At 48.4% G+C, this 23,761-nt stretch overlaps 1 protein-coding gene across 1 annotated transcript in view; it reads right to left on the minus strand.

Annotated features, from left to right (window-relative positions):
* The window catches only part of LOC127584760 (tetraspanin-14-like), a 48,040-nt gene that overhangs the window by 3,741 nt on the left and 20,538 nt on the right, over positions 1–23,761 (minus strand). The window contains exons 2-7 of the mRNA XM_052041693.1: positions 21,148–21,198; positions 20,280–20,423; positions 18,040–18,210; positions 9,446–9,571; positions 3,223–3,273; positions 2,537–2,656 (exon numbers count right to left, since the gene is read on the minus strand). Of these exons, the coding sequence (XP_051897653.1) occupies positions 2,537–2,656; positions 3,223–3,273; positions 9,446–9,571; positions 18,040–18,210; positions 20,280–20,423; positions 21,148–21,198 (663 nt within the window). The remainder of the gene's footprint in view (positions 1–2,536; positions 2,657–3,222; positions 3,274–9,445; positions 9,572–18,039; positions 18,211–20,279; positions 20,424–21,147; positions 21,199–23,761) is intronic.

Consider the following 23,761-nt stretch of genomic DNA (forward strand, 5'->3'; position numbering starts at 1 on the left):
AGAGACGCCAAGATGGTGAGTTGTTCCCAGCTGCCAGGGTCAGGGATGTCTCAGAGCAGCTGCAGAACATACTCAGAGGGGAGGGTGAGCAGCTAGAGGTCCTGGTGCACGTTGGTACAAATGACATAGGTGGAAAGGGGGAAGAGGTCCTGTGCAGTGAGTATAGGGAGTTAGGAAAAGTTAAGAAGCAGGACATCAAGGGTAGTGATCTCTGGATTACTCCCGGTGCCACGTGCTAGTGAGGCAGGAATAGGAAAATAGAACAGGAGAATGTGTGACTGAGAAGCTGGTGCAGGGGGCAGGGATTCAGGCTCTTGGATCATTGGGATCTCTTCTGGGGTAGGAGCGACCTGTACAAGTGGAACAGGTTGCATCTGAACTGGAGGGGGACCAATATCCTGGCAGGGAGATTCGCTGGTGCTACTCAGGAGGGTTTAAGCTAGAGTGGGATCCTGAGCAGTAGAGAGGCCGATGAGAAATCAGGGGATAATTCTGTAGCCGATAAGAGGAAATGTAGTAGTCGAGATAGCCGGGAGCACAGCAAAGGGAGAGGAGAGACTGCAGGTAAGGTGGACGAACTCAGGCTGTGGATTGGCTCTGAGGACTGGGATGTAATAGTCATAACAGAAACATGGCTGAGGGAAGGGCAGGACGGGCAGGAGGGGATTCTGAGGGACAGGATCTATCAACATTTGGATAGATAAGATCTAATTAGGACAGTCAGCATGGCTTTGTGCGTGGGAAATCATGTTCAACAAATCTGTTAGAGTTTTCCGAAGAGGTAACCAAGAGTATAGATGAGGGTCGGGCAGTGGATGTTGTCTATACGGACTTTAGCAAGGCCTTTGACAAGGTATCTCATGGCAGGCTGGTCTGGAAGGTTTGAACACATGGGATCCAAGGGGAGAGGTAGCTAATTGGATTCATAATTGGCTTGATGATAGGAAGTAGAGAGTGATGGTCAAAGGTTGTTTCTCTGACTGGATAAGAGCAACAAAGGTTGGGCAGGCTAGGACTTTATTCCTTGGAACAAAGGAGTTTGAGGGGTGACCTTATAGAGTATAAAATCATGGGGGGTATAGATATGGTGAACACACACAGTCTTTTTCCCAGGGAAGGGGAGCTAGAATCCATAGGGCACAGGTACAAGGTGAGAGGGGAAAGATTTAAAAGGGGGCTGAGGGGCAACTTCTTCACGCAGAGGGTGGTGGGTGTGTGGAACGAGCTGCCAGAGGGAGTGGGTGAGGCAGGTACATTAACATTTAAAAGGCATTTGGATAATTTCATGAATAGGAAGGGTCTGGGGGATCTGGGCCAAATGCGGGCAGATGGGACTAACCTGGTCGGTACCACAGTCGGCACGGACAAGTTGGGCTGAAGGGCCTGTTTTCGTGCTTTGTTACTCTACAATTTCCAAATGTTCTCCCCCGTGAAGAAATTCCTCCTTATTTCATCCTGAATGGCCCTCCTGTGGGTGACCGAGCACCCCCCCCCCACCCCCCATGGGCGACCAAGCCCTATCCCCCTCAGTCAGAGGAAGCCTCCACCCAATGTGCAGCCTGTTAAGCGCCCTAAGAATTTCGTAAACTTCAGCGAGATCACCTCTCCATTTCATAAACTTCAGAGAACACAGAGCTGGTTTGCACACTCCCTCCCATCTCGACAGCCTGTTATCCCTGGAACCAGTTGGTGAATCTTCATCACTCCCTCTAACTCTCTAAGCAGGCAAAACTGTGCACACTGCTCCCACTGGGGTCCCATCAAGGCCCTATGGAACTGCAGTAAGACTTCCTTATTCCTGCTTTCAAATCCTCCTGTTACAACTTCTCATCACTTGCTACGGCTGCACGTCAGCTTTCAGTGACTGTGGTCTGGTACAGAAATTCGAATGCGCAGGAACGCAAGAAGCTGCAGAGAGCAGTGGACTCAGCCCAATACACCACGGGCACATCCCTCCCCACCATCGGGAGTATCTACAGGAGGCGCTGCCTCAAGATGGCAACATCCATTGTCAAAGATCCCCACCATCCGGGCCACGCCATCTCCTCGCAGCTTCCATCGGGCAGGAGGTACAGAAGCCTGAAGTCCCACACCGCCAGGTTCAGGAACAGCTACTTCCCTTCAACCATACAGTTCTTGAACCGACCTGCACAACCCTAATCACTACAGTTTAGCAACACCATGACCACTTTGATCATTTAGCACTAAAATGGACATTTTTTTGTTCTAATTGTGTTCTTTCTTGTAAAAATTGTGTATAGTTTATGTTTAATTTATGTGACTGCTGCTTATCTGATGCTCTGTGCCTGTGATGCTGCTGCAGATAAGATTTTCATTACACCTGTGCACACATGGACATGTGCATCTGACAATAAACTCCACTTTGATGAATGGTTAAAATAAAACAGTTTCTCTGAGTTACTCTTGGAAATGAGTGGGATCGTCAGTCTGAGCCCAGCCGCAGAACGTTTTGTACTACAACTGTGAGTTGTTTTAACCGACAGTGTGTGTAATGAGGGACCGGGGGTGGTCTCACCTGCAAGGCGGCAATGACCAGCAAAGCTCCAGCTACAAAGTAGATGTTTCTGGGCAGCCAGTCCTCGAATGCCTGCACACAGCCCTTTGTGTAGATGATCAGATTGCCCTTCATGTTGACCTTCAAAGGGAGAGAGAGTTTTTACTGCAAGAATTCTGCTTCCCCACACACCAGTCCCCAACTACTGCCAAAGAATGAATGAAGCCAAACTGCTTCATTCATCAGAACACAACTTAAAGCAACACACAGACCTGTCTTGTGCCAACTCTAAACATCCCCATGTTTCAGCCCGGAGCCCTGGGTCAGGGAGGACATCAGAGTGTCTGATCCTCGGACCATGCTGTCGGAGCAGCTGCCCGTTCCCCCCATGACCCCACCGGCCAGTGTTGGTCTCAGATCATCAGCAGCTTGTCCCACCTCAACTCCCAGCTCCTGCAGCCAGGTGGTGGAGAGTTCAGTGACTATCAGCAGGGAGGTGCCGAGGGCACAGTGGAGGGAAAGGGCCAGGAATCAAGGTGGGGGGTGGCAGACACACCTGGACTGGGCCAGATGTTTGCCATAGTCCAGGAGATCAGTGCTCAAACTAGCCCAATGCCACACTGGCAGGTCGGGGCGGGCAAGCAGCTGGAATCCCTAACAGCAAAGACAACAATCCCGAGAAATCAAGATAGAATAGTCCTTAATACCTTTTTGTTGGATCGGATGTCGTATCCACACTGGGTGTTCACAACGTTCTGCTGTAAAACAAAAACAGAGCAACACTTTACATCCAGACACAACAGTGATCTCCCTCTCACCATCAGGTCAGAAGTGAGATGTTCACTGATGACTGCACAACGTCCAGTTCTATTTGCAACTCCTCAGAAATGAAGCAGCCCATGTCTGCATGCAGCAAGAGTCAGGCAGGGGTGACAGGTGAGGGTAAACCTATCAGCTGAGGGAGGATGGCCGGTGGGGTCTGGACAACCTTGAAGATTCTCGGGCTGCTCGCTCCTGTTTACTCCCACCTGACGTTGGACAGGAGGTGTGTGTGGGACTTGGCTGTCAGCTATGAATCATTTTTTATTGTTTACACCAGGCTGTTACTTGACAGTTTCACAATTTTCAAAATTCCATGTTATTTAATTAAATGAACCTAGTTCCAGTTATCGTGGTGGAATTTGAACAGCCTCTGGATTGTTACGCAGACCCCTCGATTAGCAGAAGAGTCATCACCACACTACTGCTCCCACTGGGCTACTTGAAAAGCTAAACTCAAGAGATTAATAGATTTATTCCAAAATAATACTAACCTGAACTCACTCTGCTAAGGTCCATAGCTATAAAGGTTTCGTGGCAACAATTCTATTTCTTTAGCTACTGCGAAATATTCCATGTTCTATGTAAGTAGCAAGAGACAATCAAACCACAGAAGTGCCAGGCAATGGCCATCTCGAACTAGAGAGAGTGCAACCACCTACCCTTGAAGTTCAAAGGAACTGTCCCCACTGAGGCCCCACCATTGACATCCTGGGGGCCACCACTGACCAGAAACTCAACTGGACCACCACATAAATACTGTGACGACAAGAACAGGTCAGAGACTGGGTATCCTGAGTCAAGTTTCTTGCCTGCAGACACCTCAAGGCCTTTCCATCATCTACAGCTTCGTAATTCCTTATAACAAAGGAAGCTGCCATTCAGCCCGTCGAGTCTATGTCAGTTCTCAGAGCACTCCCATTCCCCCACTAATTTTCCCTGTAACCTATTCTTCCCACATTCCCCTACCATCCACCTACACCCTGTGGACAAAGCAAAGCAGTCAATTAACCTACTAGCACATCTTTGAGATATGGGAGAAAACTGGAGCACTCAGGGAAACTCATGTGGTCACAGGATCGATGTGCAAACTCCACACAGACAGTATGCTCCTGTTTACATCAACAGTGCTGAGGTCAAGAGGGTTGAGAGCTTCAAGTTCCTAGGAGTGAACATCACCAAAAGCCTGTCCTGGTCCAACCATGTAGACATCACAGCCAAGAAAGCTCACCAGCATCTCTACTTCCTCAGGAGGCTAAAGAAATATGGCATGTCCTCTTTGACCTTCACCAATTTTTATAGATGCAACATAAAAAGCATCCTATCTAGATGCATCGCGGCCTGGTACAGTAACTGCTCTGCCCAAGACCACAAGAAACTGTGGAGAGTTGTGGACACAGTTCAGCACATCATGGAAACCAGCCTCCCCTCCATGGACTCTGTCTACACTTTTCGCTGCCTCAGTAAAGCAGCCAACATAATCAAAGACCCCACCCACCTCAGACATTCTCTCTTCTTCCCACTCCCATTGGGCAGAAGATACAAAAGTCTGAAAGCATGTACCACCAGGCTCAAGGACAGCTTCTACCCCACTGTTATAAGACGATTGAATGGTCCCCGAGTACAATAAGATGCACTCTTGACCTCACAACCTACATCATTATGGCCCTTGCACCTTATTGTCTGCCTGCACTGCACTTTCTCTGTAACTAACACTTTATTCTGCATTCTGTTATTGTTTTCCCTTGTACTGTTGTGATGAAATGATCTGTATGGAAGACATGCAAAACAAAGTTTTTCACTGTACCTCGGTACATACGACAATAATGAACCAACTTAATTTAATTTACCCATTTGCCTGTAATGAGGGTTGAACCAGGTCTCCGAGCTGTGAGCCAGCAGCTCCATGAACTGCACCACCATACTGCACCAAAGGCACAAATCAAAAATGCTGCAGACACCTCCATTTGCAACAACCTGCAGCCCACTTGATCAGCACCTCATGCACCACCCTCACCATTCGTTCCCTCCACCGCAGTGTGGACCATCTACCAAATACTCTGCAGTTACTTGCCCAGGGAACGCTGCAGCTCTTCCCAATCCCACAGTCTCCAGCACCAAGCAGAACAAGGGAAGCTGGTGCAAAGGAACACCACCAGCTGCAGGTTCCCCTCCACATCACACACCATCCTGACCTGGAAAGTATCACCGTTCCTTCATCGTCACTGGGTCTAAATCCTGGAACTCCCTCCCCACCAGCACTGGCAGCATCTTCACCAGAAGGACTGCAGCTGTTGAAGGACCTTCACCGTCCTTCACCACCACCTTCTCAGGGGCAATTAGGGATGGGCGATAAACGCCGGTCACAATGCTGGGACCACTGCTCCCAAACCTCCTTCCTGTCCTTCCTGAATGTTGTAATATTACTTAGTTTCAATAGACCCAGAAGGTTTATGAGAAGGTTGCCAACACTGTAAACCTTTAGTATGAAGAGGAATTGGCTGGACTGTTTTTTATTTTTGGAATAGACGGGAAATTTAATTGAATCTCATTTTCTTTAGGATTCAAGAAACAGTAGGATTAGATGTGTTAATAGGTAGGAGGAGCAAAGGAGAGATGAATTATCTTTTCATCCAGGAACACTGCCTGTAAGGTATTCTGATTTAGAGGCACCTGGAGCTATATTCATGTCATAACCCACAAGGTTATAGAGAGCTGGGAAACTGGATGTTTCAAGTAATGTGGACACAATAGGCAGATGGTACACATTCCTGCAGAGGTGGTGAGGCCCTCATCTGATGAAGCTGTTCCTTCTCTTTCCCTGCTGCCCCAGTAGCAAACCTTCTCTGGGATACCAACCCTCCCCTCGTCCAAAGGTGTTGCCTCTCACTGGGATAGGGTCCCTTCCTATCCCGAGAGTGCTGAGCCTCTGAATTATGCAAGAATGCAACAGAAATATCTGGGAGACAATCGCTGGAGAAATTATGAGGTTTAGGGAAGTATTAAACAAATATTTTGTTCCTCTCTTCACTATAGCAGGACTGAAGGGACACAAGGGACATGGGAGAACTTGGTGTAATTTACATCATTGGAGAAAATTATCCAATGGGAATGACACCCTTAATGATGGTCCTCCAAAATTATCCTGATTCTGGAACAGCTGCAGTACATTGGAAGGTGGCAAATGGGACTGCTCAGGAAAGCAGGGAAAGAACGTGGAGAACTGTAGGCTAGTCAGCCTGAAACGCTGCCAAAGGGTATAAGTTCATGAGAAATAGATGCAGCAAAAGACCATTCAACCTCACACACCTGCTCTGACATTCAATGGCTGACTCGAGTTCCACTTCCCTACACTAACTTTTTATTCTTTAATACCTAAAAATTGGTTTCTTTCTTGAACATACTCAGCAACTGTGTCTCCACAGCCAGAGAATCAGTGCAGAAACAAGGCCACCAAGCCCACCAGCTCTGCACTGACCACAAGCACACACATACATCAGTATTTGCTCCACATTCCCATCAGCTCCCCCAGATTCTACCATTCACACACAGACGGGGGTTAGCTCGTCTATCAATCCGCATGTCCACAGAGAACATGCAGACTCCCCAATGAGCAGAGGTCAGGATTGAACCTGGGTCATCTGCACTATGAGGCAGTAGCTCTGTGTCCCGCACGGCTGACCTCCATTCTGAGACCGTGACCCTTGGCTCTAGACATCCCTGCTAAGGGATACATCTATCCTGTCAAACCCCTTAAGTAGGTTGAGTGAGCTGGGGCTTTTCTCTTTGGAGAGGAGGAGGATGAGAGGTGACCTGATAGAGGTGTACAAGATGATAAGAGGCATAGATCGAGTGGACAGTCAGAAACTTTTTCCCAGGTCGACAATGGCTAACACGAGGGGACATAATCTTAAGGTGATTGGAGGAAGGTATAAGGGGGATGTCGGGGTGAGTTTTTTTTTTACACAGAAAGTGGTAAGTATGCGGAACACACTACCGGCAGAGGTTGTGGGGGCGGATACATTAGGGACATTTAAGAGACTCTTGAATGATAGAGAAATGGGAAACTATGTGGGAGGGAAGGGTTAGATAGATATTAGAGCAGGATAAAATGTCGGCACAACATTGTGGGCCAAAGGGCCTGTACTGTGCTGTAGAGTGTTCTATATTCTATTCTGGAGAACCCAAATGAAGATTGGGTTATTGCTTCAATCCACAGGGCGACCCTGATCTTCCTATTTCCCCATCCCACTCCAACCTCCCGGTCTGTGGCCCCCTGTGCTGTTACAGTGATGAACAACACCTCTTCACCTGCCTGAGTACGTTGCAGCCTTCCGGGTTCAATACCGGGTTCTACAGCTTCAGGTAACATGCTGTCTCTGTCTGCATCGGAACTGGTCACTTCTGTGTCTGTCATCCTGTGAGACTGGCTCAGCTTTCCTTCTCGAGTCACATAGCCAGTCCTACATTTCACAAGTTCTATGTCCCTTTGTGTTCTCCCTCTCTCTCTAACCGATTCCATTAACCCATCTACAACTTATCCCCACTGCAATCGTGGTCTCATCCTACCGCAGATATTCCCTTTGTTCTATCCATTCCTCCCCCATCTTCTCTGTAACTTTAAAACAAACTTGGATCCTCTCTTTCCCAATTCTGATTAAGCATCTTTGACTTGAAATGTTAACTCTGTTTCTCCTTCCATAGATGCGGCCTGATCTGCTGTGTTTCCAGAATTTTCTGTTTTAATTCTGATTTCCGGTATCTAGAGTTTTCTGATTTTCCCTAAGGCCTCAGTCTGCTTAATCTCTCTTCACAAGACAAACCTGCCACCCCACGAATTAATAGAACATAGAACATAGAAAAACTACAGCACAATCTGCACAGTGGTGGCCACACTCACCGTGGCTGAACAGGGTGAAGCCCTGGGTCCCACCCCTCAGCACTGGCCAGCTGCTCCGCTCTCCTCACCCGACCAACACCAGTGCCCACAGGCAGTCTCTCCACACCGCCTCCGCACCAAGCCATGTGGCACTGAGGCCATTTTAACCTGGATTCAAGGCAGGTCCCTGACTGCACACAGTCAAAGCAAATACCTTTCTAAAGTACATCCCGTGAGATGGAGGTCTAGGAGTGCTGCCATGAGTCAGCGCTCGGTGAGACAGTGTTAAACAAGGTATTGTTTCCCAGTGCACTGTTATCCCAGACTCCAGAGATTTCCCTACTACTGATACAGACTGACTGGTCTACAGTTCCAAGTCTTGTCTCAGTCCTTCATGGTAACACGGGCATAGAAAATTAACATGTAGGCAGAGTCAACATGGGTTTAATGCAGGGGATAAAAACATAAAATGTGGGAAACATTCAGCACGACAGATGATACCTGATGGAGGGTCGTTCACTCCCCACAGGCACTGCACTTTGTGTATTTTTATTTCAAATTTCCAGCAACTGCAGTTTTTGATTTTCAACATGAAAGGAAAATTGTTTGAGACAAACCTATTAGTTTTTTCTTCCCTGAGGCTGTAACCAGCAGAATGGATCAGGGGCATCCAGTAACTATGGTGTATCAGGATTTCCAAAGGCGTTTGATAAGGGAGAAGGTTCTCAGTTACAAGCAGAGCTCGGTTGGGGGGGGGGGGGGGGGTTGGGGGTGGAGGTGGTCAGATGTATTAGCAGGACAGAGGATTGGTTAAAGTGTGGCAAGGGGTGGCGCACGAACCTTTAGTGGAGAATGGCTGGTCAGATGTCCTTGGAGTCAGGACTGGCCACTCAAGTTGCTGAGATGAGTGATGGAGAATGTCTACTCATAACTCCCTGCATTAAGGAGTTTCTTCATGGTGCCCTGGTTTCTGAAGATCTCTCTTGCATTTTATTTCTGTGTCCTTCCTGTCACTTGAACAATTTCCGCTACCTACTATCATTTTCAAAATCTATGGAATCTCCCCCATTCTGACAAGAATAAGGTGCTCCACCTTGTCAAACTTGCCCTGGAGTCTCCTTGTCTCTCTACCTTATTCCCCCATCTTCTCTTTCAGTCTGCTATTTGGGTTATTACAATAGAGATCGGAATTCACAGTGATGAATGCAGCAACAACAGTTCCCACTACTTACTGCGGGGTCAGGTATACAGCAGGAAAAGGGAACACCACATCGTTCCCGGCTGGTATTCTCCTGGGAACAGTTGAAGTAAAGATTGTTGTTCCAGTCATCAGGACCAGCAGCTCCACAACACTGCATCTGAAAGAGAGTGCAACTACGTTAGAGGAACATCCAGGAAACAGAGAGAGGCAGGATGGGTGAAGGTAAAAGGCAGAAGGACAGAGCGGTGAGACAGGTCGGCAGACAAACACGCAGCTTCAGCTGACCGCAAAGCTCATGAATCCGAGACAGCCGGGGTTTAGTGGGAAAGCCTGGGAGGAGGAGGGAGGCATTGGCAAGGTACAGGAAACAAAATATGGGAAACAGGAAACGAAGTTTCTAGTGCTTGGTTGTTGTTGTTGTGCTTCAGTACGAGCAGTCCCGGAAGTAATGATGATGAAATAGGGCGGGGAGGATTGGTGAGAGCAACTGTGACATGCTGAAACACTACTTTGCAATGGGCAGCAGTAGGAGCTGAACAGCCCTGGTAACAGGGGGTCAGACAAGGTTGGGGGGTGGAGAGAAGGAGGTGGTGGGGAACAGGAGGAGGTCTGGAGACAGTGGGGAACTGAAGCAAATTAGAAAGAAATACAAGTGAAGATGGTGAGACTAAAAAGTTGATAAATCCCAAGGGCCCAATGTCAGAGCAGGTCAGAGTTGAAAGTAGTGGCTCTGGAGACAGTGGATGCTCTGGTTATCAGCTTCCAAAGCTCTACAGATTCTGGAAATGATCCTGCAAACTGGGGACAGCAAATGTGCCTTCATTACTTAAGAAAAGTTGGGGAGAGAAAACAGGGAACCATCAATCTGTTAGACTGACATCTGTGGTAAGGAACGTGCTGGAAGACATGTAATGAAAGACGTCACATCTGAAAACCTTGAAAAGGACGATGGGAGGGAGCAGAATCAACATGGATTTTTGAAAGAGAAATGATGCTTGACTAACCAGTCTCTTCCCCAGGTCGGGGAGTCCAAAACAAGGGGGCTTAGGTTTAGGGTGAAAGGGGAAAGATTTAAAAAGGACCCGAAGGGCAACTTTTTCATGCAGAGGGTGGTGAGTGTATGGAATGAGCTGCCAGAGGAAGTGGGTGAGGCAGGTGCAATAGTATCATTTAAGAAGCACTTGGATAGGTACACGGAGGGGCAGGGCTTAGAGAGATATGGGCTGAATGCAGGAAATTGGGACTAGCTGGGTGGGCACCGTGGTCGGCATGGACTGGTTGGGCCGAAGGGCCTGTATCTGTGCTGTATTGCTCTATGACTCTAACCTATTGCAGTTCTTTGAAGGTGTGACCAGTAAAATAGATAAGGGGGAACTAGTGGACATGGTTTCTGAAGGCTATTGATAAGGTCTCACGCAAAAGGTTGTCAACAACATTAGAGCACATGGAATTAAGGGAAATATACTGACAGACTGAAAATTGGTTAACAAACAGAAACCAAAGGAAGGAAATAAGTACATCTTTCTCAGGGTCACACAAAAAATTCTGCAGATGCTGGGATATGGAGCAATACACAAAAAGTGCTGGAGGAACTCAGCAGGTCAGGCAGCATCCGTGGAGGTATTTCCCTCCATAGACGCTGCCTGACCTGCTGAGTTCCTCCAGCACTTTTTGTGTCTTTCTCAGGATGGCAGGTTGTGAATGGTGGGCTGCACTGAGGGCTCGGGTTAGTGGGGGCCCACAGGCACTGGTGATTGGGCCACACCTGTCCACGATCTATACCAACAATTTGGTTGAGGGAACCAAATGATATATTTACAAGTTTGCTGAAACTAGACGAGCTTGTCCGTTGGGAGGGGGATGTGAAGAGGCCTCAAGGAATCTGAATCTGAGTGAGTGGAACAGAATGTACAAAGGCACACATTTTGTTATCTGCAGTTTTGAGATCCAGGCATCGTTGACAAGACCAACATTTGTTGCCACCACCACGGTGAACCGCTGCAGTTCTACTGGTGAGGGTGGTGCTGCTGGGGAGAGGATCCAGGATTCAGATCCGCCAACAATAAAGGATCAGCAACCTAACTCAGTCCAGGACAGTGCGCGACTTGGAGGAGAATCTGCTGGTGGCGGTACTGCACCTGCTGCCCTTGTCCTTCTTGATCGTCAGGGTCAGGGGATTCGGGCTGAGCTGACCAAATAACTGCAGGACAGACGCTGCAGCCACTGTGCACCAGTGGAAGGGGGAACGAATACTGAGGGTGTGGGTGGGAAGCCAGTCAAGTGGGCTGCTTTGTCCTGGATGGTGTTGAGCCTGGCGGGAGCCTTTGGCTCTGTAGTGGAGAGTACTCCAACACATTCTTGACCTGTGCGTTGTTAATGATGGGAAATGTTGGGGGTCCAGACACGAGTCACTCACCACAGGATACCTTTCCGACGTAGGCACGGGCAGCTTCATTTGTTGAGGGAATGCAAATGAAATCGTGCAACTCTGTGCAGCTGTCGGCAAAGGTGTCACTTCTGATCTAATGGTGAAGGAAGGTTATTGTGGAATCGGCTGCAGATGCTTTGGCCGAGGACACTGCCCCAAAGAACTCCTGCAGTGACGTCCTGGGACTGAGATGATTGACTTCCAGCAACCACAACCATCTTCCTTCATGCAAGGTTTGACTCAACATCTGATGCCCCTTATGTTCAGCTTTACCGGGGGCCACTCAGTCAAATGCTGCCTTCATTTCAAGGGCAGCCTACCTCACGTCACCTCACCTCACCGCTGGAAGTCAGACTTTGGCTATCGACCAAAGCTGTCATGAAACCTGAAGCCAAGTGTCCTGGTGAAACCATAACTGGGCATCGATGAGCCTCTGTTGATAGCACTGTCAACTCTATCACTTCACTGATGTTTGAAGGTAGACTGAGGGGGCAGTGGTTAGCTGGAACGGATCTGTAAATGGGACAGTCCGGGAGATTTGCCACATTGTCGGGAAGATGCTAATGTTGTAGCTGTACTGGATCAGGTTGCCTCAAGGTGCAGCTAGTTCTCTCTTCAGTAACATAGCCGGGACGAGGGCTGGTGCTGTGGCCTTCACTGTGACCAGTGCTCTCAGCCACCTCCTGATCTCACCCGCAGTGGACCGAATTGGCTCGAGACGGAACTTTACGATGCTGGGAATCTCAGGAGAAATTGGATCATCCCCTCAGCACTTGTGATGAACGTCATTGTGAATACTTCAGCCTCGTCTTTAGCACTCAGGTGCTGCCCTGCCGGTACTGGGGCAGGGATGTTCTTGGAGCTTCCTCTTCCTATTGTCAGAGATGTGAGCAGACTGCAGAGCTTCAGTCTGATCCATTGGTTGCGAGATTGTCTAGCTCACTCTGTTGCAGGCTGTTTGTGTTGTTCACCAAGGGATCAGATGAGGCAGAAATTGTTATTTGTGTGCGAGGAAGTTTTCTGAAGCAGTATGTAGATGGCCCAATTAGAGAGGGTGCAGCACTCGAGCTCCCGTTGGGAAATGAGTCTGGCTGCATGGCTGACTTGTCAATGGGGGAGTACTCTGGGTCCAGTGACCACACTTCTACTAGTTTCAAAACAGTTATAGAAAAAAAAATAGGACTGATCCACAGGTTAAAGTCCTAAACTGGGGCAGGGCTAATTTTGATGGCACTGGACAGGAACTTTCAAAGATTGCTAAGAAGAGGCTGTTAACAGGTAAAGGAATGTCTGGCAAGTGGGAGGCTTTTAAAAGTGAGACGGGGAGAGTTCAGGGCCAGCATGTTCCTATTACAGTGAAGGGCAAGGCTGGCAGGGGTAGGGAACCCTGGTTTACAAGGGACATTGAGGCTCTTGTCAGGAAGGAGGAGACATAGGCCAGGTACAGAGGCTGGGATCAAGCAAATCCCTTGAGGAGTACAAGGGATGTAGGAGTGCACTTAAGAAGGAAATTAGGAGGGCAAAATGAGGACATGAGATATCTTGGAAGGCAAGGCAAAAGAGAATTCCAAGAGATTCTACAAGTATATTAAAAGCAAAAGGATAACCAGAGAGACAGTAGGTCCCTTTAAGGATCAGTGGACTTTGTGGAGCCACAGGAGATGGGTGGGGTCTTAAGTAAATATTTTTCATCTGCATTTACTGTGAAGAAGGAGTTCAGGGAGGAGAACAGTGATATCCTGAAGCATATCAACTTTAAGAAAGAGGAGCTGTTGGCAGTCTTGAAGCGCACAAAGGTGGATAAATCCCCAGGGCCTGACCAAGTGTATCCTAGGACATTGTGGGAAGCAAGGAAGGAAATTGCTGAGGCCCTGGCAGAGATTTTTGTATCATTGTTAGCTGCAGGTCAGGTACCGGAAGAATGGAGGGTGGTAAATGTTGAGCCTTTATTTAAGAAGGGCTGCAAGGACAAGCCAGGGAACTACAGGAGAGAGAGCCTAACTTCAGTGGTGGAAACTTTACTGGAAAGGATTGTGAGGGACAGGATTTATTTGCATTCGAAGAGGCAAGGACTGATTAGGGATAGTCAGCATGGTTTTGTGCGTGGGAAATCATGTCTCACTAATCTGTTGAGTTTTTTTTAAAAAAGAGGTGACTAAGATGAGGGCAGGGCCGTAGATGTTGCCTTAGCGGACTTTAGCAAGGCCCTCAAACAAGATCCCATGTGGTAGGCTGGTCTGGAAGGTGAGATCACATGGGATCCAGGGTGAGCTGGTCAATTGGATACAAAAGTGGCCTGGTGGGAGGAGTCAGACGGTGTCAGTGGAGGGTGGTTTTCAGACTGAAGGCCTGTGACCAGTGGTGTGCCACAGGGATCGGTGCCGGCTCCCCTGTTGTTTGTCATCTATATCAATTATTTGGATGAAAATGTAGGTGGCATAGAACCATAGAACCATACAGCACAAAACAGGCCCTTCGGCCCACCGTGTCGTGCCGTTCATCAGACCACCCTCACACTACCTAACCCCTTCCTCCCGCATATCCCTCTATCTCACGTTCCTCCATATGCCTATCCAACAAGCTCTTGAACCCGTTCAATGTATCTGCCTCCACCACCACCCCAGGCAGTGCATTCCATGAACCAACCACTCTTTGGGTGAAAAACCTCCCTCTGACATCTCCCCTGAACCTCCCACCCATAACCTTAAAGCCATGACCTCTCGTCTTGAGCATTGGTGCCCTGGGAAGGAGGCGCTGACTGTCTACTCTATCTATTCCTCTCAATATTTTATATACCTCTATCATGTCTCCTCTCATCCTCCTCCTTTCCAGTGAATAAAGCCCTAGCACCTTAAGCCTCTCCTCATATTCAATACTCTCCATCCAGGCAGCATCCTGGTAAATCTCCTCTGCACCCTCTCCAACGCCTCCACATCCTTCCTATAATGAGGCGACCAGAACTGGACACAGTACTCTAAGTGTGGCCTAACTAGAGTTTTGTAAAGCTGCATCATAACCTCGCGGCTCTTAAACTCAATCCCGCGACTTATGAAAGCCAACATGCCATTGGCCTTCTTAACTGCTCTTTCCACCTGTGAGGCAACTTTCAATGAACTGTGAATATGAACCCCCAGATCCCTCTGCTCTTCCACATTGCCAAGTACCTTGCCGTTTACCCTGTACTCTGCCCTGGAGTTTGTCCTTCCAAAGTGTACCACCTCACACTTCTCCGGATTGAACTCCATCTGCCACTTGTCAGCCCAGCTCTGCATCCTATCAATATCCTTCTGTAAGCTCCGACAGCCCTCCACACTATCCACAACACCACCTATCTTAGTGTCGTCCGCAAACTTACTAACCCAGCCCTCCACCCCCTCATCTAAGTCATCTATAAATATCACAAAAAGTAGAGGTCCCAGAACCGATCCCTGCGGGACACCACTAGTCACTGCCTTTCAATCCAAGGGCACTCCTTCCACCACAACCCTCTGCTTTCTACATGCAAGCCAATTCCTAATCCACACAGCCAAGCTTCCTTGGATCCCTTGGCCTCTGACCTTCTGAAGAAGCCTACCATGAGGAACCTTATCAAACGCCTTACTAAAATCCATGTAAACCACATCCACCACACTGCCCTCATCAATCTTCCTGGTCACCTCCTCAAAGAACTCTATCAGGCTTGTGAGGCAAGATCTTCCCTTCACAAAGCCATGCTGGCTGTCCCTAATCAGTCCATGATTCTCAAGGTGTTCATAAATCCTATCCCTTAGAATCCTTTCTAACAGCTTACCCACCACAGACGTGAGACTCACCGGTCTATAATTCCCTGGCCTATCCCTATTACCTTTTTTGAACAAGGGGACCACATTCGCAACCCTCCAATCCTCCGGCACCACCCCCGTAGACAACGAGGACTCAAAGATCCTTACCAGCGGTTCAGCAATCTCCTCCCTAGCCTCTCGAAGCAGCCTGGGGAAAATCCCGTCAGGTCCCGGAGATTTATCTGTCTTAATATTATTTAACAACTTCAACACATCCTCTCTCTTGATATCAACAACCTCGAGAACATTAGCCTTACCAGCACTCCCTTCCGCATCATCAAGACCCCTCTCCCTGGTGAATACCGAAGAGAAGTATTCATTGAGAACTTCTCCCACTTCCGCGGCCTCCAGGCAAATTCTCCCACCTTTGTCCTTAATCGGACCTACCTTCACCCTAGCCATCCTCCTACCCTTCACGTACTTGAAAAAGGCCTTGGGATTTTCCTTAACCCTACTAGCCAAAGCCTTTTCATGTCCCCTTCTAGCTCTCCTCAGCCCTTTCTTAAGTTCCTTCCTCGCTACCCTATATTCCTCACGGGCCCTGTCTGAACCTTGCTGCTTATACCTCACGTATGTTACCTTCTTCTCCCTAACAAGTCGTTCCACCTCTCTCGTCACCCACGGTTCCTTCACCCTGCCATTCCTTCTCTGCCTCACCGGGACATATTTATCCCTAACATCCTGCATAAGATCCCTGAATATCGACCACATCCCCATGGTACATTTTCCTTCAAAAAGGACATCCCAATTTACACTCCCAAGTTCTCTCCTTATAGCCTCGTAGTTAGCCCATCCCCGATTGAAAAACCTCTTGTCCTCTCTGCACCTGTCCCTGTCCATGACAATTTTAAAGGTTATGGAGCAATGGTCACTGTCCCCCAAATGCTCACCCACCAATAGATCTTTCACCTGTCCCAGTTCATTTCCTAAAACTAGATCTAACATGGCATTCCCTCTAGTCGGCCTGTCAACATACTGCGTCAGGAATCCCTCCTGGACACACTTAACAAATTCTGTCCCATCTAAACCTTTGGCACTAAGCAGGTTCCAGTCTATATTTGGGAAGTTGAAGTCTCCCATTATAACAACCCTGTTATTTCTGCTTCTCTCCAAACACTGCCCGCCAATCTGCTCCTCTATATCTCTACTGCTACCGGGGGGCCTATAGAATGGTTAGTACGTTTGCAGATGACACCAAAATTGGTGGCGTAGTGGACAGTGTAGAAGGCTCTAGGGCCTAGATCAATGGGGAAAGTGGGCCAAGGAATGGCAGCTGGAATTTAACTTGAACAAGTGTGAAGTGACGCATTTTGGGAAGTTAAACCAGAGCAGGATGTACAGAGTGAACGGCCGGGCCCTGTGGAGCGTTATAGAACAGAGAACTAGGTACCAGTGCATATTTTCCTGAAATTGGCAACACAGGTAGACAGGGTGGTGAAGGTGGTGTATGGAACGCTTGTGTTCCTCGGCCATAGCATCGAGTACAACAGTTGGGATGTCACGTTATATTGTTGTACAAAACATTGATTAAACCACAGTTGGAGAACTGTGTGCAGTTCTAGTCACCCGGCTAAAGGAAGGATGTCATTAAATTGAGAAGGTGCAGAAAAGGTTCACGAGGATGTTGCCAGGACTGGGGGGGCTTGAGTTATAAGGAGAGGCTGGATCGGCTGGGACTGTTTTCCCTGGAGAGAAGGAGGTGGAGGAGTGACCTTATAGAGGTTTAATAAATCATGAAGGGCATAGATAAAGTGGATGGGAACAACCTGTTCCCCAGGGTAGGGCAGTCTAAAACTAGGGGGCATGGATTTACGATGAGAGGGGAAAGATTTAAAAGGGACCTGAGGGGCAGATTTTTTCACCTGGAGGGTGGTGGTGGGTATGTGGAACGAGCTGCCAGAAGAAGTCGTAGAGGCAGCTACAATTACAATATTTAGAAGACATTTAGACAGGTACATAGAAACAGTTTTGAGGGATATGGGCCAAATGCAGGCAAATGGGACTTGTTTAGATAGGGACCTTGGTTGGCATGGATGAGTTGGGCCGAAGGACCTGTTTCATGCTGTATGACTCTGTGTTTGTCTACGAATTTATAGAAGATGGTAGGGATCCTGTACTGAGCCGACCTACTGTGGTGCACAAAAGAGAATTTTTTAAACGGTGAGATTGGATAGTGTCGTTGTTCAAAGAATCCTCGGTGTGCTCATGGACAAACCACTGAAAACTAACATGCAGGTGCAGCAAGTAATCAGGAATGCAAAACAATGTGTTAGCCTTGAGAGTCATAGAATTATACAGCACAGAAAAAGGCCCTTTGGCCCAACTCAATCATGCTGACCAAGGTGCCTTCCTGAGCAAGGAATGAAGAATACATACGTATTTCTGAACTGCGTCGATGAGGTTCTGCAGATCTATGTCATCACGGTACACGCCAATGTTGTCTCGCACAAAATTTTGCACCTGCTCCTTCACCCAGTCCTGAAACACGAAGGCGAGGATTCCGGCTGCCAGCTCCAAAGTAAAGATTGTTGCGATGATGAAAGAGAACTGCAAAAACGTTCCACAGAATAGGCCTGGTTAGAACTGACTCCAGAGAACAACCGGCTGTTCAATGACAACCCTCATTTCTCTCCATTTTATCAATAAATCTCTGGTCTTCGATCTCTTGCCTCAGACACGTGAAGCTTGCTCACCCTCTCATGCCCTTGGCTCACACATACTCGTGCAGGAGCTCCTAATGCTAAACTACTCCACCAGCCTCCACTCTGTAATGTCCTTCAAGCTGATGTTGGAGGATCACTGGCTCCTTCCTAGATCACCTTCAAATTTACACTAACAATGACAGAGCCCACGTTAGGAGCCTTGCTCATCACCATATTTCCATAAAAACCTGCCTCTCCTTGTTCAAATCAAAATTCTTTAGCTGTGGATGAACAAATGGGTTTATGTTCCGAGAGGCCCTGGAGGAACACTATGGGTTAAGGGCTCATGTAAACACCACCACATTACTGCTCCACAATTTTTCAGGTTTTCATCGTGTTGACCTCCTGATATCTACAAACAACCAAAAAAAAATAAAAGCCAGATTTAAACTCAAAGGTGCTGTAGGTTTCTGCTCAACTTAAGTCTGCGAACAGCAGCCTGTGGGCCTGTCACTGTGTCGTGCACCCCAGCTGCGTGTTCATCGTGGCCCAGTGGTGGCAGTCTGTACCCGAGTCCACGGACGCACTGGTTCTGCGCCACTCAGTGAAGTACCAAGCAGTGTGTAGACATCGTGCAATGGGGTAATCAAGTTGGGTCAGATCTGGAACCATCCACCCCGAAAACTCTCGTCAGGAATCCCACATTTCACGAACAGCTCATGACACCTCAAGAATCAGCCAAGGAGATCATCAAACAACCAAGACTGTCCTGGAGGAGCGATCTCATTCAGTGATTGGATGGAGCCTGGAAAAACACCATTGAGCTTAAAACATAAGAAGGGAGACTCAAGTGGTCTCCCCAAGCCTGCCCCACCCTTCATCAAGGTCATGGCCAACCTTCCAAACCCCTTGATTCCTTTGATATCCGGAAATCTATCAAACTGTTTTGAATGAACTCAGTGACTGAACTCCACCATCTCTGGGGCAGAGAGTTCCAAAGGTTCTCCTCATTTCAGTGTTAACTGGTCTCCTCCCCATTGTGAGACGTTGACCCCTGCTTCTAGGCTCCTTAGCCAGGGGAACATCCTCTCTGCATTTTGCTGCTGAACCCTCTAAGAACAATGAGGTTACCTCTTGTTCTTCTGATCCCTTCAAAATAGAGACAAAGCTCCTCAATCTCTCCCCATGACTGTCCAGGCATCCCAGAATCCAACCTGTGAATCATTGCTGCATCTATAGCAATGCTCCAGGGTTCATCCACACCCTGTTTAATAGTCATAAAACATCTCTACTCTTGCACTCAAATCTCCTGCTGCAAAGACCAACGTACTATTTATCTTCCGAACCACCTGCTGCACCTTATGTTGGTTTTCAGTGACAAGTCTCACTTCTGCTTTCTCTGTCCTCCTCAGCCAATAATTCGCTGGCCCGTTTGTAGCATCCCCCACTCTCAATGACCCCTCCACTGGCTCCAATATAACCCCTTCCCTTCCCTCTACCCACAATTCAGCCTCCAGCAACAGAGGTTGGAAATTTGAAATTAAACAGAAAATGCTGGACACTCCCAGTGGGCCACGTAGTTGAAATGCTCCCTCTGTTTCTGCCTCCAGAGATGGTAGCTGACCTGCTGAGTACTTCCAGCACTTAATGTTTCTGTTACCTCCCTTTCCAGTGTTCCTCTTGCATTATTTAGCAGTGCCCCCAGAACAACCCAGCTCAGTAAAGCCCTGGTTTGTTCTGCTGCTGCCTGTCAAATGTCATTTGCAGCCAATACACCATCCGAGCAGCTGTCAGAGGTCAGAGGTGGAGGTGTGGAAGGGACAGTGAGCACGTGCAGAGGCATCAATTTAAACTGGAATCACACAATAGCAACACAGCAAGTGTGAAAGATCAGGACTGGGGCTGCAAGTCAACAAATGAAAGGTCACAGGAGATCAACAAGTCTTTCTTGAAACCACAGGTGCAGAGACTCACAAACTTCAGCAGGCAGATGTTCTCTCGCAGAGCTCCAATGCATCCTGCGAATCCCAGAATGAAGGTCACCAAACCGACTACCAGGATTACCCAGACTGGATCAAACCCATTCAGCTCAGTGATGGATTGGATATTTAACACTCCCTGTAAACGAAAGAAACAATGTCAGCCATTAACCTCTCTGACATAAAGCAGAGCTCATACCAAAGCTAAACAGTCCATGGTTCAGGCAATCCCTGCACCCCTCCACTCACACCCTTCTCCAACCAGAGCATCCACACTTACTGAGACACTTCTGGCCCCGAGCAATCATTTATTACACTAAGTACCTACACTGCAAGTCATTCAATCCCAACAAGTCCCATTTAACACGAGCATTCACCACCTACACAGCTGAGGCAGAAAGGCAATGCACTGTTATCTGAAGGGATAGGGTGGGTGCGGAGTTTGGAAAGTCACTCAAACCGGGGAGGGGGGTTTCCTGCACAGCTTCCTAGCTTTGTTTAGGAAGTTTCTCTCTGTTGTTGCAGAACAGCAGCAGCTCAGGGGAAGGAACTGAACTGAGGGAGTGTGAACAACGTGCTTGGCCACTTCACTAAAACCACTGCACATTTATTTTGCCCCTTTATATGGTGAGGCAGGAGTAACGGCTGGCGGAGTTCACAAGCCATGAAAACCTCCCGTATCTAATGGCATCCATGCCCAACGGCCTGTCCAGACTTCACCCCAGGTGCTGCAGAAAGGCCATCGGGCTGAACATTAACTCTGCTCCCACCACAGATCCTGCTCCAGCCATTGACCGCCAGCAGCATTCCCTTCCAACCTCATCCCAAGGGTGCTGGAATCGGCAATCCACCGGGAAGCTCACCTTTTCATTCCAGGCCCAGAGAGTGATTGCAAGAAGCCCAGCTCCCGCCAACTGCAAGAGAGGAAGAGCAAGGTTCAAAAGGCAACCGACACAACACAACGCCCAGTACGAACACACGTTTCACTTCATTTCACATCTGTTGAGTATTTAAACTGGAAACACCCTACCAGAGGGAAGGGTTGAACTTCTTGCAGGCAAGGGCAGGCTGGACAGACAGATGAGTGAGAAGGGAAGAGAGGGTCAGACTCGAGGAGGAAAGGCAGGAGGGGCTCAGGTGGGGCACGGACTGATGAGCCTGAATGCCCAACGTGTCCGGTTTATCCTATTAATCTGTTGTATTTTGGGAACGTCTATCCTCAGAGATGAGGGGCTTTGGATTAACGCAGCTCCGGAATGGGACCCTCAGCACATCACACCTGTGCTGACCATCAGACCCATCCACACTATCCCAGTTTCCACGATTTTTCCAGCACTCGATCTGCAACCTTCTCTGCCTTGGAATTCCAAGGGCTCATCTAAACACTACAGCACTCAGCTGTAGCGCGAGTCCTTGCCTCCACTGACCCCTTCCGAGTGTGGAATGAGCTGCCAGCGGAAGTGGTGATGTGGGTTCAATTGTGACGTTTAAGAGAAGTTTGGATAGGTACATGGATGGGCGGGGGTTGGAGGGATGTGGTCCGGGTGCAAGTAGATGGGACTAGGCAGAAGATCAGGTCAGCATGGACTAGATGGGCTGAAGGGCCTGTTTCTGTGCTCTATGACACCGCCCATTCAATCAGTGTGTTCCAGACCCACATCACCTTCTGATCTTTCTATTGTTTGCTTTGAATAGACCGTAGAACACAGAGCAGTACAGCACAGGAACAGGCCCCTGAGCCCACCACGTCCGTGTCGAACACGATGCTGAATTAAACTAAATCTCTTCTGTCAGCACACAGTCCATACCTCTCCATTCCCTGCATACTTGTGTGTCTATCTAAAAGCCTCATAAACACCATGATCATATTTGAGGGAATACTGAGGGAAGTAGACTCAATGGGAAGAACCCATCTCATACCGTGAAATTTCTATACACCTTAATTACATTTCTCACCAGCACTTCCTGTTCCCAAGGAAACAGCCTCAGCCTATCCAATCTTTCCTCATTTCTAAAAATTCCCCAGCCTTTGGCATAAATCTGCTCTGCACCCTCTCAGGTGCATTCTGGTGACCAGAACTGTCGGCAATGCTCAAGCTGTGGGCCAGTTCCAGTACACTCTCCCGCTCGGACACTCTGTGCCTCAGTTCTGCCCCTTTCATCACCTTATTGATCTGTCCTGTCATCACTAAGGCCCAAGGCCCCGTGTTCTTCTGCATTTCTCAATACCTTTCACTTACGGCCTTGTTTCCCACCACCTCGCTTTAGGCTCACAATGCAGTGGAACGGTGGAAGTCAGTGCTAAAGCAGCTTGTAACATGAGCACTCTATGTTGGACAGGTTGCTGACTGCAAAACTGGCACAAACACCTGCCTCTCAACTGTCGAGCTGGCAACCTGGTTGAAGGCTCGGTCACGTACTGGCACCCCCACAGCAGTGAACTGGTTAAAGTGATACCATCACTGGGCAGCTCGGTGTAGAGTGAGCCGCTGAGGCTGCTCGTGAGGCTGGTGTTGTGCGAGGATGTGGCAGCTCAGCGCTGCACGCTGAGTGTGGCCCTTGCTGAGGACTGGGACCTGCTCCGTGTGCGGTCAGACTGGCCGGATCCCACTGTCTCTCCCTTCCCCTCCTGTTGAGTTCCTCCCCGGCTGCACGGCTGTTCCCCGCCTGTTGATTTCTCTATGGCAACAGCTCCGACTGGTAGTGGCCACCTTCCCTTCCTTTCCTTTCCTCATCAGTTTCAAGCTCCTCCTTTCCTGAATGCTGAGGTTTCCCAAGCCTCAGACTTACTGTTCCTCTCGGTAACACAAGGAACCATTTCCTTCCATCTGATCACATGTTCAGATTCCTTTGTTAGCCACAGTTGGGCCACTTTTCCTGTGGGGATTTTGATCCTGAATGGGATGAATTTCACACTTTATGTTAATAAAGTCATGCCTTTTAATGTAGCTTTCCAATTTCCAAAGTCAACTCATGCCTGATACATTCAAAGTTTGCTTCATTTAGATTAAAGATCCTGCTGTTGGACTGAACCAATCACATTCAACCTTTGCACACATTCTATCGCATTCCAATAAATCTCCCCTAAAGCCCCTTCAAATCAACTTCCCTTTTCTCATTGCACATTCTCATTTCTCCTGTACCTAGGATCACCACAATAACACAGGAACAGGAGGCGGCCACTCGGCCCCTCAAGCCTGCCCTGCCATACAATATGATCATGGCTGATCTGCTCCAGGCCTCAACTCCTCTTCTGTGCCAGTTCCCCATCGCCCCCAATTCCCTGGCATCTCTTTTAGACTGTCTCCAATGCTAGTACATCCATTCCCGGGTAAGGGGACCAAAACTGTGTGCAGTACTCCGCGTGTGGCCTCACCAACACTGTGTAATTGCAAGAAAACTTCCCTGTTTTTAAACTCCAAACTCTTTGCAAACAGAGGCCAATATTTGCCTTACTCACAAAATGCCAGAGGAACT

The sequence above is a fragment of the Pristis pectinata genome, chromosome 30 (assembly GCF_009764475.1).
Source record: "Pristis pectinata isolate sPriPec2 chromosome 30, sPriPec2.1.pri, whole genome shotgun sequence".
In the NCBI taxonomy this organism is placed as follows: domain Eukaryota; kingdom Metazoa; phylum Chordata; class Chondrichthyes; order Rhinopristiformes; family Pristidae; genus Pristis; species Pristis pectinata.